We start from the raw sequence: 13,731 nt of genomic DNA on the forward strand, positions 1-13,731 counted from the left end.
GGGGTAGGGAGAAGGGATGTTACACAGTATATCTGTGTTTCCTTCTCACCGTCAGTAACTGACTGTTACTGACCACTTCTATAGGTGTCATCTGCCACCAGACACTCGCCAACTGCGAATGCCAACTGGGCAATAGTTGTAGGAGGACTCAGCTGCCGCCACCAGGATCCTTCACCAGAATCTTGAAACAGTGATGTTTATTGCTCAATCCCTTATAATTACCTTTACACACTAGTTGTAGGTACTAGTGATCATCCAGATGTACAGATGGTATACTACAGTTAAAATACAACATACAGCTCTTTATATACTGTTTCTGCACACATGTTGCAGGGGGTAACCCAGCCCCCTGATCCTAGCTGACACCACAAAGTCTGAGATATTACATCTGATGTTTAACATCAAGATGTAATATAGTATCTAAACATGGATTTAACGCAGTTTGAACGTAACAAACTTTACATCAATCTGTGATTTTCCAAATGACTTGATGTTACATTATTAAAATAGTCCCCTATCTTTTTAACAGGACAGAATACGCAGGATAGAAAGGTAACGACCCCCTGCTGTGTATTCAGGCTAAAAAAAAATACATTTACACTCCCAGTGCCCAGCAGTGGGACTTCACCCTTTCTGGTGTTACATGCTGGCACAATGCCAATACATTAAACAGACTCATTTATTACATTTCAAAATATATTCTTCACTCCCTTTGAATGCATCTGCGCCAGTATTACTCTTCAGCATCTACGCCAGTATTACTCTTCCGGCATCTAAGCTGGTATTACTCTTTCGGCATCTGCACCAGTATTACTCTTCCGGCATCTGCGCCAGTATTACTCTTCAGCATCTACACTGCTATTGCTCTTCCGGCATCTGTGCCAGTATTACTCTTCCGGCATCTGCGCCGGTATTACTCTTCCGGCATCTGCGCCAGTATTACTCTTCTAGAATCTTTGCCGGTATTACTCTTCCGACATCTACGCCAGTATTACTCTTCGGCATCTGCGCCAGTGTTACTCTTCCGGCATCTGCACCAGTGTTACTCTTCCGGCATCTGCGCTGGTATTACTCTCCCGGCATCTATGCCGTTATTACTTTTCTGACATCTACGCCAGTATTACTCTTCCGGTATCTGCGCCGGTGCTACTCTTCCGACATCTACGCCAGTATTATTCTTCTGACATCCACGCCGCTATTACTCTTCCGGAATCTACGCCGGTATTACTCTTCTGACATCTGCGCTGGTGTTACTCTTCCAACATCTACGCCAGTATTACTCTTCTGGCATCCACGCCGGTATTACTCTTCCGGAATCTACGCCGGTATTACTCTTTGGCATCTATGCTGGTATTATTCTTCCGGCATCTGCACTGCTATTACTCTTCCGGCATTTACGCTGGTATTGCTCTTAGGCATCTGCACCGCTATTACTCTTCTGTTATCTACGCTGGTATTTCTCTCCTGGCATCTGCGCCAGTATTACTCTTCCAGAATCTACGCCGGTATTACTCTTCCGACATCTGCGCCAGTATTACTCTTCCAGAATCTACGCCGGTATTACTCTTCCGACATCTACGCCAGTATTACTCTTCTGGCATCTACGCCGGTATTACTCTTCCGGCATCTCCGCCGGTATTACTCTTCCGGCATCTGCGCCAGTATTACTCTTCCAGAATCTACGCCAATATTACTCTTCCGACATCTACGCCAGTATTACTCTTCCGGCATCTGCGCCAGTATTACTCTTCCGGCATCTGCGCCAGTATTACTCTTCCGACATCTACGCCAATATTACTCTTCCGACATCTACGCCAGTATTACTCTTCCGGCATCTGTGCCAGTATTACTCTTCCGGAATCTACGCCGCTATTACTCTTCTGACATCTGCACTGGTGTTACTCTTACGGCATCTGCACCGCTATTACTCTTCCGACATCTACGCCAGTATTACTCTTCCGGCATCTGTGCCAGTATTACTCTTCCGGAATCTACGCCGCTATTACTCTTCTGACATCTGCACTGGTGTTACTCTTACGGCATCTGCACCGCTATTACTCTTCCGGAATCTACGCCGGTATTACTCTTCCGACATCTACGCCAGTATTACTCTTCTGGCATCTGCGCCAGTATTACTCTTCCGGAATCTACGCCGGTATTACTCTTTGGCATCTATGCTGGTATTACTTTTCGGCATCTATGCTGGTATTATTCTTCCGGAATCTGCACCAGTATTACTCTTCGGCATTTACGCCGGTATTCCTCTTACGATATCTGCGCCGGTATTACTCTTACGGCATCTGCGCCGGTATTACTCTTACGGCATCTGCACTGCTATTACTCTTCCTGCGCCGGTATTACTCTTATGGCATCTGCACCGCTATTACTCTTCCTGCGCCGGTATTACTCTTACGGCATCTGCGCCGGTATTACCTTTCTGACATCTGCGCCGGTGTTACTCTTATGGCATCTGCACCGCTATTACCTTTCTGACATCTGCGCCGGTGTTACTCTTATGGCATCTGCACCGCTATTACTCTTCCTGCGCCGCTATTACTCTTACGGCATCTGCGCCGGTATTACCTTTCTGACATCTGCGCCGGTGTTACTCTTCTGGCATCTACGCTGGTATTACTCTTCCGGAATCTACGCCAGTATTACTCTTCGGCATCTACGCTGGTATTACTCTTCCGGAATCTACGCCAGTATTACTCTTCTGGCATCTACGCTGGTATTACTCTTCCGGAATCTACGCCAGTATTACTCTTCGGCATCTACGCTGGTATTATTCTTCCGGCATCTGCACCAGTATTACTCTTCCGGCATCTACGCCGGTATTTCTCTTCCGGCATCTACGCCGCTATTTCTCTTATGGCATCTGCGCCGGTATTACTCTTACGGCATCTGCACTGCTATTACTCTTATGGCATCTACGCCAATATTACTCTTACGGCATCTGCGCCGGTATTACTCTTACGGCATCTGCACTGCTATTACTCTTCCTACGCCGGTATTACTCTTACGGCATCTGCACCGCTATTACTCTTCCTGCGCCGGTATTACCTTTCTGGCATCTGCGCCGGTATTACTCTTACGGCATCTGCACTGCTATTACCTTTCTGGCATCTGCGCCGGTATTACTCTTACGGCATCTGCGCCGGTATTACCTTTCTGGCATCTGCGCCAGTATTACTCTTACGGCATCTGTGCCGGTTTTACCCTTCTGGCAACTGCGCCGGTATTACCTTTCTGGCATCTACGCCGTTATTACCCTTCTGGCATCTGCGCCGGTATTACTCTTCTGGAATCTACGCCGGTATTACTCTTCCCACATCTACGCCATTATTACTCTTCCGGAATCTACGCCGGTATTAATCTTCTGACATCTGCGCCGGTGTTACTCTTACGGCATCTGCACAGTTATTACTCTTCTGGCATCTACGCTGGTATTATTCTTCCAGCATCTGCACCGGTATTACTCTTCATGCCCTGGTATTACTCTTACGGCATCTGCACCGGTATGACTCTTACGGAAATTGCACCGCTATTACTCTTCCGGCATCTACGCCAGTATTACTCTTACGGCATCTGCGCCGCTATTACTCTTACGGCATCTGCACCGCTATTACTCTTCATGCCCTGGTATTACTCTTACGGCATCTGCACCGGTATTACTCTTACAGCAATTGCACCACTAGTACTCTTCCGGCATCTACGCCAGTATTACTCTTACGGCATCTGCGCCGGTATTACTCTTACGGCATCTGCACCGCTATTACTCTTCCTGCGCCAGTATTACTTTTACGGCATCTACGCCGGTATTACTCTTCCGCCATCTGCGCCGTTATTACTCTTACGGCATCTGTGCCGGTATTACCCTTCCGGTACCTGCGCCGGTATTACCTTTCTGGCATCTACGCCGTTATTACCCTTCTGGCATCTGCGCCAGTATTACTCTTCCGGAATCTGCGCCAGTATTACTCTTCCGGAATCTACGCCGGTATTACTCTTTGGCATCTATGCTGGTATTACTCTTCCGGCATCTGCACCAGTATTATTCTTCGGCATCTACGCTGGTATTATCTTTCTGGCATCTGCCCCTGTATTACTCTTACGGCATCTGTACTGCTATAACTCTTCCTGCATCGATATTACTCTTACGGCATCTGCACCGCTATTACTCTTCCTGCGCCGGATTACTCTTACGGCATCTGCACCGCTATTACTCTTCTGGCAAATGCGCCAGTATCACTCTTACAGTATCTGCACCGCTATTACTCTTCCGGCATCTGCGCCAGTATTACTCTCACGGCATCTGTGCCGGTATTACCCTTCCGGCATCTGCGCCAGTATTACCTTTCTGGCATCTACACCGTTATTACCCTTCCGGCATCTGCGCCGGTATTACCTTTCTGGCATCTGCACCGGTATTACTCTTAAGGCATCTGCACCGCTATTACTCTTCCTGCACCAGTATTACTCTTATGGCATCTGCGCCGGCATTACTCTTTCAAGATCTGCCCCGCTATTACTCTTCCTGTGCCGGTATTACTCTTACGGCATCTGCGCCGGTATTACCCTTCCGGCATCTGGTCACTCCCCCTTCAAAATAGCCCACCTTCTTCTCCCAACTGATGATGGGCTCTGTGACTGGATCACTGGTTTTTGGCCAGGGAGCAGAGCCAGACCTCGGAGGGGTCACTGGAAGTAAGTTTGGGGCGGGAGATTTAAAAGATAAATCTCTCGCCCCAGACAGAGAGGCACCGGGGGAGGAGGGTGTGCTGATCCCCCCTCTCCCTGGCAGCTCATGGACAGGGGGGATGTATACTCCCCCTGCCACTAGCAGTAATGTTAAAGGTGTTAAACTCTCTGGGCTTATTCACATGCAGGCAGCATGAATCAGCCCAGATTGGGTAAAGGGACAGGAGGACAGATTACCTCCTGCTAAGACTAGTCTCCAAATGTGAAAAAAAAAAGGCTCTGGTTTGTATTAAACGTTGTTCTTCTTGTTCCATCCGATCTGCTCCCCGGTACCTTTAACCAGGGTGAGCAAATAAACATCACTTGCTTCAAAGACCTGTTTGGAAACTTCTCTATAACCAGAAGAAACCCGGTTCTGGATGCCATAAAGGAGTCCAGTGGTGGCAGCATTTGTAAGCCCCCCTACTGATAACAAAAGGGAACGGTGGCAAAGTAAGCCCAGCCGGTTCCCAGTACCGGGTTTTTTCTTTGTAACTGACACTGCAAGTGTACCACGTTACTGGTGTACCTGGGCTGGTACCCCTGACCTCTTCCTATGGATCAGGGTTGCTGTGGATGGATCCCCCCTGGCCTATCACACTGACCAAAGCTGGTGGGTAGTGGGCAGAGCGGTGGTACTAGGAGCTGGGCGCAAACCTCAGAAACAGGCGGGAACAGATTAGATTTTGGGTCTAATCTTTAGGTCTCAGGGATAGAGATGTTTCCAAGCAGATCTTAGAAGCAAGTGATGTTTATTTGCTCACCTGGTTGAAGGTACCGGGGAGCAGGTCAAATGAAGCAAGAAGAACGATTTTCAATAAAAGATCGTGTTTTTTATGTCCCCCCTCGGCCCAGCACCTTTAGTCACACATGTCCCATCTCTGCCCAGCACCTTTAGTCACACATGTCCCCTCCCCCTCTGCCCAGCACCCTTAGTCACACATGTCCCCTCTGCCCAGCACCTTTAGTCACACATGTCCCCCTCTGCCCAGCACCTTTAGTCACACATGTCCCCTCTGCCCAGCACCTTTAGTCACACATGTCCCCCTCTGCCCAGCACCTTTAGTCACACATGTCCCCTCTGCCCAGCACCTTTAGTCACACATGTGCCCCCTCGGCCCAGCACTCTTAGTCACACATGTCCCTCTCTGCCCAGCACCTTTAGTCACACATGTCCCCTCTGCCCAGCACCTTTAGTCACACATGTCCCCCTCTGCCCAGCACCTTTAGTCACACATGTCCCCTCCCCCTCTGCCCAGCACCCTTAGTCACACATGTGCCCCCTCGGCCCAGCACTCTTAGTCACACATGTCCCCCTCTGCCCAGCACCTTTAGTCACACATGTCCCCCTCTGCCCAGCACCTTTAGTCACACATGTCCCCCTCTGCCCAGCACCTTTAGTCACACATGTCCCCTCTGCCCAGCACCTTTAGTCACACATGTCCCCCTCTGCCCAGCACCTTAAGTCACACATGTCCCCTCTGCCCAGCACCTTTAGTCACACATGTCCCCCTCTGCCCAGCACCTTTAGTCACACATGTCCCCCTCTGCCCAGCACCTTTAGTCACACATGTCCCCTCTGCCCAGCACCTTTAGTCACACATGTCCCCCTCTGCCCAGCACGTTTAGTCACACATGTCCCCTCTGCCCAGCACCTTTAGTCACACATGTGCCCCCTCGGCCCAGCACTCTTAGTCACACATGTCCCCCTCTGCCCAGCACCTTTAGTCACACATGTCCCCTCTGCCCAGCACCTTTAGTCACACATGTCCCCCTCTGCCCAGCACCTTTAGTCACACATGTCCCCTCCCCATCTGCCCAGCACCCTTAGTCACACATGTGCCCCCTCGGCCCAGCACTCTTAGTCACACATGTCCCCCTCTGCCCAGCACCTTTAGTCACACATGTCCCCCTCTGCCCAGCACCTTTAGTCACACATGTCCCCCTCTGCCCAGCACCTTTAGTCACACATGTCCCCCTCTGCCCAGCACCTTTAGTCACACATGTCCCCCTCTGCCCAGCACCTTTAGTCACACATGTCCCCCTCTGTCCAGCACCTTTAGTCACACATGTGCCCCCTCGGCCCAGCACTCTTAGTCACACATGTCCCCCTCTGCCCAGCACCTTTAGTCACACATGTCCCCCTCTGCCCAGCACCTTTAGTCACACATGTCCCCCTCTGCCCAGCACCTTAAGTCACACATGTCCCCTCTGCCCAGCACCTTTAGTCACACATGTCCCCCTCTGCCCAGCACCTTTAGTCACACATGTCCCCCTCTGCCCAGCACCTTTAGTCACACATGTCCCCTCCCCCTCTGCCCAGCACCCTTAGTCACACATGTCCCTCTGCCCAGCACCCTTAGTCACACATGTGCCCCCTCGGCCCAGCACTCTTAGTCACACATGTCCCCTCTGCCCAGCACCTTTAGTCACACATATCCCCCTCTGCCCAGCACCTTTAGTTACAGATGTCCCTCTCTGCCCAGAATCCTTAGTCACACATGTCCCCCTCTGCCCAGCACCTTTAGTCACAGATGTCCCTCTCTGCCCAGCACCCTTAGTCACACATGTCCCCTCTGCTCAGCACCTTTAGTCACACATATCCCCCTCTGCCCAGCACCTTTAGTTACAGATGTCCCTCTCTGCCCAGCATCCTTAGTCACACATGTCCCCCTCTGCCCAGCACCTTAAGTCACACATGTCCCCTCTGCCCAGCACCTTTAGTCACACATGTCCCCCTCTGCCCAGCACCTTTAGTCACACATGTCCCCTCTGCTCAGCACCTTTAGTCACACATATCCCCCTCTGCCCAGCACCTTTAGTTACAGATGTCCCTCTCTGCCCAGCATCCTTAGTCACACATGTCCCCCTCTGCCCAGCACCTTTAGTCACAGATGTCCCTCTCTGCCCAGCACCCTTAGTCACACGTGCCCCCTCTCCTCCCCATCACAGCTTCTTACCTTTTCTCCACTGCACAGCACAGGTCTAGATCTGGTCATGCTCCTTGCTGGTATTTTGTTCAGCTGTGCACACAGCCCCCTGCACTCGCAATAGTTTTAATCTAAACTATAGAGGTCCAGTAGGGCCCCGGGGCCCCCAGGCAGGTCCAGGCCTGGCTAGTTTGTGTTCTGTAGCCCTGCGGTTTTGTCAACACATGTTGCCTTGGTCAAAGAAGTTTCACAGCCGGACCATATATGTGTATTTCCTCCAGGCTCATCCCTTGGAACCTGGGTAATAGGAACTTCTATGACCAGTAATTGTACCATGGGCAGCACATGAATAAGAGACCATGAGACTGTACCATTTGTGTTGCCCGTATTATGCCGTGGGGCAACTATTATCACACTGTTATTAAGTATTATCCTCCAGCGTTTACACCTTTGGGGGTCTTTATATATAATGTAATGCTGTTGTTAGTTGTATTATTTTAGACCATCTCCTCCTTCATCTCTCCATATATATTACGTATTTATCTGGAGTCACAACTTATCTACGTCTTTGTCTCTATTTCTCCCTGATCTGCACTTTCTGTACAGTTCACTTGCTGATTTCTCTCTCACCCTTTACAGCCATTCTCTGGTCTCTGCGTTTCTCTTCTCATCATAGTTCCTGATTCTCCTGTCTGGTCACCACAATATAAGGTATTACAGAGGTTTTGTTGTTGTATACAAAGAGAATTCTGCTGTGCAGGCTGAAACCAATGTTCATTTATCAATAGTGTCTTTAAAAGCAACTAACTAACTCTTCTTTCTTTCTTTAGGTCAAGGAGACAAAGTGAAGCAACTAGAGGAGAAGGTCCAACACCTGACCAAGGAACTCCAGAGCCTGCAGTCTACAATGCAAGGAATGAATGAGAAATTTCAGACTGAGATTCGTCTGACCGTGCAGAATGTATTAAATGGGAAGCAGCCTGCAGATTCCGCCTCTGGTCAATCTGACATGTCAGAAAAACTTAATGACATTCAAACACTTTTAACAAACCTGGACAAAAAGGTCAAAGACCACGATCAAGAGCTAGGCACCTTAAACAGTGCAAACAGCCATCACCCTGGTGGCCCGGACACTACTGTAAGCCAAAAACTTACAGAAGTGAAAGGTGACATCTTACGAGAAGTGGAGAGGAGGATGCAGCAGTCATGTTCCGCTTGCCTCTCCGGAGTGGACGGGTTCCGTAATCAGCAAATTGAGGACAGGGATCGTATGCGTGGCCTGGAGAAACTTATTAACTCTGTGGACCAGCGGAACCGAGAAGCTGTGCAGAACATTCAGTCTCGTGTAGTGGAACTGACCTCTCGTCTGCCAAAGGATTGCTGTATGGAAGTAGCAGATCTGCACAAAAAAGTGAGTGAAGCTGAGAAGAAGACTGACACTTTGTCCGGGTCCGTCATTGCTTTAACTGTGCGTCTAGACAGCAAGCTTGGAGAAGGTACCAACAACGCAATTACTGAAGTGGACAATAATCTGAACAGTCGTCTGTCTGACATTGAAGGTAGAATGAATACCACTAGAAGGACCCTGGAAGAACATTACTATCATTACCGTGATGAGATACAGAACTACTTTCAGGAGGAGATAAACAATCTAAAGGATGATTTGAAAAATCGCATCAATGGTAATGACTACAAAATTAATATTCTCCTGACAGAACTTGGTAATAGCTCTGGATTCCGGGATCTAATGGACCAGAAAATGACTGGCCTATCTCATGATATTCAGTCTCTGAAAGACCAGGTTGGAAAGAATAAAGACCATCTAAAAAAAGTTGCAGAAGATGTGGAGGATCTGAGCATCCAAGTAACAAACACAATCCAAAGTTGCACCAGTCAGTGTAACAGCCAGAATTCAGACGTGACAGAAGCAATTTCTGATTTAGAAAGAAGGTTGAAGGATCATGAAGATCAGATCCACAGCGTCCATTCTGATATAACCAAGCTCAGAGTGTCTGGAAGCACCATGCAAGGAACGCTCAGTGACCTAGACGATGAGATTACAAATGTTAAAACATTTGTGGATGGCAGTGGAGAGTCGTTCAACAAACTGTTTAACGACATGAAAGACGCCCAGGATCGGTTTACATCCACCATCCTAGTTGACCTAGATAGATTTGATCTGAACATAGCTCAGTATCAGAATGATACTAATGGAAAGATGTTAGATATGGAAAATGACATTAAATCTCTTAAAAAGATGATACAATTTGATTACCAGAGCTGTGGGCAGGTGTGCTCCAACCTCCAGGAGGAAGTAGGCAAACTAAAGGAGCAGGTGGAAGGATGCACGAACATCTGCCAGTTTACTCTGACTAAAGCAGACGAAGACGGAGACCAGATTGGCTCCAACAAGCCGCTCGATGGCTTCACTGTTTTCGGTGGGAGCTCTGGTGGCGAACTGAAGCATTTACAAGGAGAGCTCTCCAACATTATTGTGACATTCAGTTCCTTGAACGACAGTGTAAAAGATCTCCAGGAGAGTGTAGAGAAACACCAGACAGACATCCATGATTTAGGAACAACCAAGCACAGGCTCATTTCTGAGATCAATAAAATCCAGGAGGAGGTGACGGAGCACATCAGAGACAACACGGAAAAGTTCCACATCTTCCAGAATGAAATCAGCAGGTATGGTGCCACAGTGATGGAGGAGACGCAGGAATGTAGGCGCTCTGCTGGTGGGTTGGAAGACAGAGTCTCTAAGCTTGAAAACATCTGCACGAAACTGGATACAGTCTCCGGCAGCCTGAGCAAGATAAAGGAAAATCTGAACAAACATGTGTCCGGTCTCTGGAACTGTGTACAGGAGATGAACAGCACAGTAAGGACTCACAGCGCCTGGTTTGAGAAACTCCATAATAGTCAGCTGAATGGAATCAATCGGAGACTAAACACCTTGAACAGCTCCATGCTGGTCCTGTCCTCCGAGTTCCAGAACTTCACTCTGCAGGACTTCATGGGTAAGACAAAGGCTCCTCCTTATCACCAGTTTCCTATCTGAGTAAAAGGGTCATTAGAATGAATGAGTTCTCTGTACAGCGCTGCGGAATCAGTGGCTCTATATAAATAAATGATGATGATTAGTAACAGATAGTGACACTGGGTGAGGGACAAAATTGACATCATGTAACATTCGCAAATTACGTTATAGATTCATTCATGTTCATTTACAAATGCTATTTTGTGATGTCCCAAACCTACATTTATACTTGTTTTATAGATAAAAATATGGACCTGTGGGCCAACATGTCTGCATCTGCAGGGATGGAGAAGCCTCCAGTATCCAATGGGACGGGCAGAACGGGGTATTGCTGGATCAGCGTGGATTAGACACACATGGAATTGGAGAATTTTCATAGTGGGACACCATAATTTATAGAAGATAAATGGGTTCAGGAGGAGCAATTGTTTGTGTAAGGGCACACAGCCATTTCCTCTCTGCAAACAACAATCACACATGTACCTACCCCAGTAGTAGTGGAAATTTAGAAGTGGTGGTATGGAAAATATAAGTGAATGGAATATGATAGCATTACAACAAAAGCAGCAGGAGAAGTGGTGGTATGACCTACCCAGTATAACGGACCACTGCCACCACTGTGTGTGTGTATATATATATATATATATATATATATATATATATATACCAGGTTTTTAGAACTGAAGTTCACTAGGTTACAAAAGTTTACGAAATTGTCCATGTAACCCTGCAAATTGACGGGCCAGTGGGAGATGTTATCTTGACAGTGTTACCCGGTCCTATCACCATATATATAACGTAAGTGACAGTGTTACCCGGTCCTATCACCATATATATAACGTAAGTGACAGCGTTACCCGGTCCTATCACCATATATATAACGTAAGTGACAGTGTTACCCGGTCCTATCACCATATATATAACGTAAGTGACAGTGTTACCCGGTCCTATCACCATATATATAACGTAAGTGACAGTGTTACCTGGTCCTATCACCATATATATAACGTAAGTGACATCGTTACCCGGTCCTATCACTATATATATAACGTAAGTGACAGTGTTACCCGGTCCTATCACCATATACCAGGGGGCGTGGTTGGAGGGCGGGAGGGGTGGGGCATGGCATTTTGGCCCCGCCCCCGTGCGACAAAATGCCGTTTTTGTCGCGGGACTGGGGCCAAAATGACGCTATTCGCCGCAAATCGTGTCATTTTGACAGCAAGTTGCGAGATACTTGCCTGCTCTCCCGGGAGACCTACCCGAATTTCGTGAGTCTCCCGGACATTCCGGGAGAGTTGGCAAGTATGACTTAGATCTTTAGGGAGCCCAGAGAACACTCAGATGGGGGGGTGGTCCCTATTGTCTAGTCAGAGTTGTACACATTCAAAGTGGGGGAGGGCACAGGCACACATGGGCTGGGGGACACGGGCACACATGAGCAGGGGGACACAGGAACCTGAGGGTGTCATAATGTTGTCATTCTGCATTGCTCTCAGTGTATGACATCTCTCTTTACCTTACTCACCAAAGTTTGTCCAGTTTCTTAGTGCAGGGGACACAGACACACATGAGCAGGGGGACATGGGCACACATGAGCAGGGGGACACAGACACACATGGGCTGGGGGACATGGGCACACATGAGCAGGGGGACACAGACACACATGAGCAGGGGGACATGGGCACACATGAGCAGGGGGACACAGGCACACATGGGCAGGGGACACAGACACACATGGGCTGGGGGACACAAGCACACATGAGCAGGGGGACACAGACACACATGGGCTGGGGGACATGGGCACACATGAGCAGGGGGACACAGACACACATGAGCAGGGGGACATGGGCACACATGAGCAGGGGGACACAGGCACACATGGGCAGGGGACACAGACACACATGGGCTGGGGGACATGGGCACACATGGGCAGGGGACACAGACACACATGGGCAGGGGACACAGACACACATGGGCAGGGGACACAGACACACATGGGCAGGGGGACACAGACACACATGGGCTGGGGGACATGGGCACACATGGGCAGGGGACACAGGCACACATGGGCTGGGGGACATGGGCACACATGGGCAGAGGGACACAGACACACATGGGCTTGGGGACATGGGCAGGGGACACAGGCACACATGGGCTGGGGGACATGGGCACACATGGGGCTGAACGGAGATGCTCCTTTTTCACAGTAATTCTAAGCAGTGCTGCAACCACAGCAGCTCCCCTGCCGGACTCTCAGCTCTCTGCTGCATCTGAATGTACCAAGCCCGGGGATAACTTATTTATCCCATTTTTTTTGTCAAAGGACCTCCTGGCCTACCTGGTCCACCAGGCCCTCTAGGTAAAACTGGGCCACCAGGTCCCCAAGGCCCACGAGGACCTCCTGGGAAAGATGGAACTCCTGGAAAAGAAGGACCTGTGGGACCCCCAGGTGAGATATAGAGATATATATATATATACTGCACATTCTACTAGGGAGAGGGCTTGGATACAGCCTGTATGATATAGGGTATATATTATACCAAGGAGAGGGCCTGGATATATTATAAGGTACTAGGGATCTCCAGAAGTACAGATGGAATAATACTACATTACATGGTCAAACAGTCCGCTCTATATACAGATTTACACAGATACCCTGGCAGGAGGTAATCCAGCCTCCTGCCCCTCTAACCAGTCCAAGTGCTTCATGCAGCCTGGATATAACTCAACCTGGAGGGGTTTAACACATTTTTACATTGCTGCTAGCGGCACCACAGCGTCTGAGGTTTTATATTGAATGTTTACCATCAGGATATAACATTTCTATAATCTTGCTTTAAACGCAATTTAACTTGCAAAATTCACATTCATCTGTGATCACTTTTATAGGGAGTCTACCAGCAGTATAATTACCCCCTCCTGTCTTTCAGGCTCAACAGATGTGTTGGTCACTCAGCGATGAAAAGGTATAATTAACATGAGATTAACTGTCTCCAGACAGTTGCAAAACCTAAACAT

At 48.7% G+C, this 13,731-nt stretch overlaps 1 protein-coding gene across 2 annotated transcripts in view; it reads left to right on the forward strand.

The window, feature by feature from the left end:
• EMILIN1 (elastin microfibril interfacer 1) overlaps window positions 1–13,731 on the forward strand; it is a 55,754-nt gene that overhangs the window by 18,685 nt on the left and 23,338 nt on the right. The window contains exons 4-6 of one of the 2 annotated variants that reach the window (XM_075201002.1): window positions 8,501–10,690; window positions 13,037–13,162; window positions 13,644–13,679. In XM_075201002.1, the coding sequence (XP_075057103.1) occupies window positions 8,501–10,690; window positions 13,037–13,162; window positions 13,644–13,675 (2,348 nt within the window). In that variant the 3' untranslated portion in view covers window positions 13,676–13,679. The remainder of the gene's footprint in view (window positions 1–8,500; window positions 10,691–13,036; window positions 13,163–13,643; window positions 13,680–13,731) is intronic. The other variant, XM_075201001.1, reaches the window with a different exon arrangement.

Source organism: Mixophyes fleayi, chromosome 3 (genome assembly GCF_038048845.1).
Source record: "Mixophyes fleayi isolate aMixFle1 chromosome 3, aMixFle1.hap1, whole genome shotgun sequence".
Classification (NCBI taxonomy): Eukaryota; Metazoa; Chordata; class Amphibia; order Anura; family Limnodynastidae; genus Mixophyes; species Mixophyes fleayi.